Genomic DNA, 2,492 nt, shown 5'->3' on the forward strand with positions numbered 1-2,492 from the left:
CAGGGCGATGATGGTGCAGGCGGCCGCCACACCCAGGACGATGCCCAGGATGCCCAGGGCCTTGGAAATGTAGAAGCCCTTGGCCATGGTGAGGGTGGGAGTTCGGGAGGCTCGGGCAGAACAGGGCACCCTGGGGCCAGGCTTATATCCCAGAGGGGAGGAGCCCACAGCCCTCAAACTGGGCAAAAATTAACCAGGGCTCAGACAGGCAAAGGTCACTGGACTGGGCAGGGGCGAACTCTGCCAGGCTCCGGAGAGGAGACCCAGGAACCGTGCACCTGCTGGAAGCAAACAGGATCCAGTTACAGGCTGCTGGCTGCCTGGAGCCTCCCGCACACACACCCTTCTCTCCCTCTCCCGCCTCCTGAAGGGTAGTGGGAGCAGCGCCATCTGCGTGCAAGCTGAGATGGTGGGGGACAGGAGAAGGGGGATCGAGGTGAGAGTGAGGGAGGGACTTCCCAGGCACAAGAGGTGGGAGATGCAGAAAAGGGGAGAGTGGGTTTCCGAGTCGGGAATACACCGGGCCTCCGCTGCGGCCGGAGCTGGAAGGCTGCCCGGTCCCCTGCATTCCTCCAGAGCAGGCAGGCTCCCAGGTGCGCGCCCCCCCCTACCCCCCCCCCAACGCTTTTTCCTTTTTCCTCAATTCTCAGCTCACCGAGTAGAATGAAATAAGTTGTTTTGCCCTTTTTTTTGTCCTTCGGTTAATCCTCACCCGAGGATCTTTTTCCAGTGATTTTTAGGAAGAGAAAGGGAGAGACAGAGAGGTTGAGAAACACATCAATTGGTTGCCTCCTGCAAGGGTTTGTGGGGAGCCTGCAACCCAGGTGTGTGTACTTGACCGGAATCGAACCTGGGACCCTTTGGTCCGCAGGCTGATGCTCTATCCACTGAGCCAAACCAGCTAGGGCTTTCTTGTTTTTTTTTTTTTTTTTTTTAATATATTTTATTGATTTTTACAGAAAGGAAGGGAGAGGGATAGAGAGTTAGAAACATCGATGAGAGAGAAACATCCACCAGCTGCCTCCTGCACACCTCGCACTGGGGATGTGCCCGCAACCCAGGTACATGCCCTTGACCGGAATCGAACCTGGGACCCTTCAGTCCGCAGGCTGACGCTCTATCCACTGAACTAAACGGGCTAGGGCTGTCTTGTCTTTTTAAGACAGGAGGCTGGTGGAGGCTTAATCTTGACCGGCCATGACCTTGGGTGGTGGCTTTATCTTTCGGAAACCTCTTTCCTCATAATAGTACTTACCTCTCTTGTTCACAGAACAGATTTAATGAGACAAGATATTGAACACCACAGAGCAGAACCGAAAAGTCACCCCCTCCTTTCTTACCGAGGGCTCAGCCACCGCCTCTTTTCCTATCCTTGGCAGGAATGAGAACAGTACTCATCATTCTCAATACAAAGGCAAAACCGCCCCAGCCGGTTTGGCTCAGAGGAAAGTGATGTCCATTATTACCCTTCCCATCCACCAGCCTAGCTCCTCCAGCCTTGACACCGCCTGGCCCTCCCCCCACAGCCAGTACCCCCCTCCCCTGATCTCACCACGCCCGGGGTCAAAGTCTGTCTTATTTTTAAAAAAATATATTTTATTGATTTTTTACAGAGAGGAAGGGAGAGGGATAGAGAGTTAGAAACATCAATGAGAGAGAAACATCGATCAGCTGCCTCCTGCACACTCCCCACTGGGAATGTGCCCGCAACCAAGGTACATGCCCTTGACCGGAATCGAACCTGGGACCCTTGAGTCCGCAGACCGACGCTCTATCCACTGAGTCAAACCAGTCAGGGCGCCTCTCTCATTATTTATGTGGACACTGCTGTGCCCTCACAGACTCCCCACATCCCACTTCCACTCAGCCCCCCTCAAACCTCTTCACCAAACAAACTGGATCATTACTTTCTACTGAAACAGGCAGAATAAAATGTTCCCCAAAACTGCTCCATCGAGTCAAGCCCACCAGAACGACGGCAGTTGTCAATAGGCAGCTGTAAAACCATGGTCGAGAAACTACCATGACATCTTTTAAGTTTGTTTTTCTGATCTAAAGCCAAGTCATCGCCAGCCGGGTGTGGCTCAGCGATTGAATGTCAACCCAGGAACCAAGAGGTCACTGATTGGATCCCTGGTCAGGGCCTCTGCCCAGGTTGTGGGCTCGATCCCAAGTAGGGAGCATGCAGGAAGCAGCCAATTCTCTCTCATCATTGATGTTTCTATCTCTCTCTCCCTCTCCCTTCCTCTCTAAAATCAATAAAAATATGTTTTTTAAAAAAGAAAATGACTTCGAGTTTTCTCACTGCACAGAATATAGTCAAACACGGCTGCAGCTAAATATTTTACCCTTTGTTCTCCCTGGGTGATCTACAATAATAATCTGCTTCATGTTGATATTTACTGTTGTGTTGCTGACAATTACCTGAAAGAGAAGTTGGGGTGCTTCACTGGGCTGGAAAAAGTTTAGCTACATCAGAAAGCAGGTCTAAT

General features: G+C 51.6%; 1 protein-coding gene across 1 annotated transcript in view; it reads right to left on the minus strand.

The window, feature by feature from the left end:
* The window catches only part of ANPEP (alanyl aminopeptidase, membrane), a 40,145-nt gene extending 39,864 nt beyond the window's left edge, over positions 1 to 281 (minus strand). The window contains 1 exon segment of the mRNA XM_015563233.1: positions 7 to 281. Coding sequence (XP_015418719.1) covers positions 7 to 87 — 81 coding nt within the window. The 5' untranslated portion in view covers positions 88 to 281.
* Between the last annotated feature and the right edge of the window lie 2,211 nt (positions 282 to 2,492).

Source organism: Myotis davidii, unplaced genomic scaffold (assembly GCF_000327345.1).
Source record: "Myotis davidii unplaced genomic scaffold, ASM32734v1 scaffold459, whole genome shotgun sequence".
Classification (NCBI taxonomy): Eukaryota; Metazoa; Chordata; class Mammalia; order Chiroptera; family Vespertilionidae; genus Myotis; species Myotis davidii.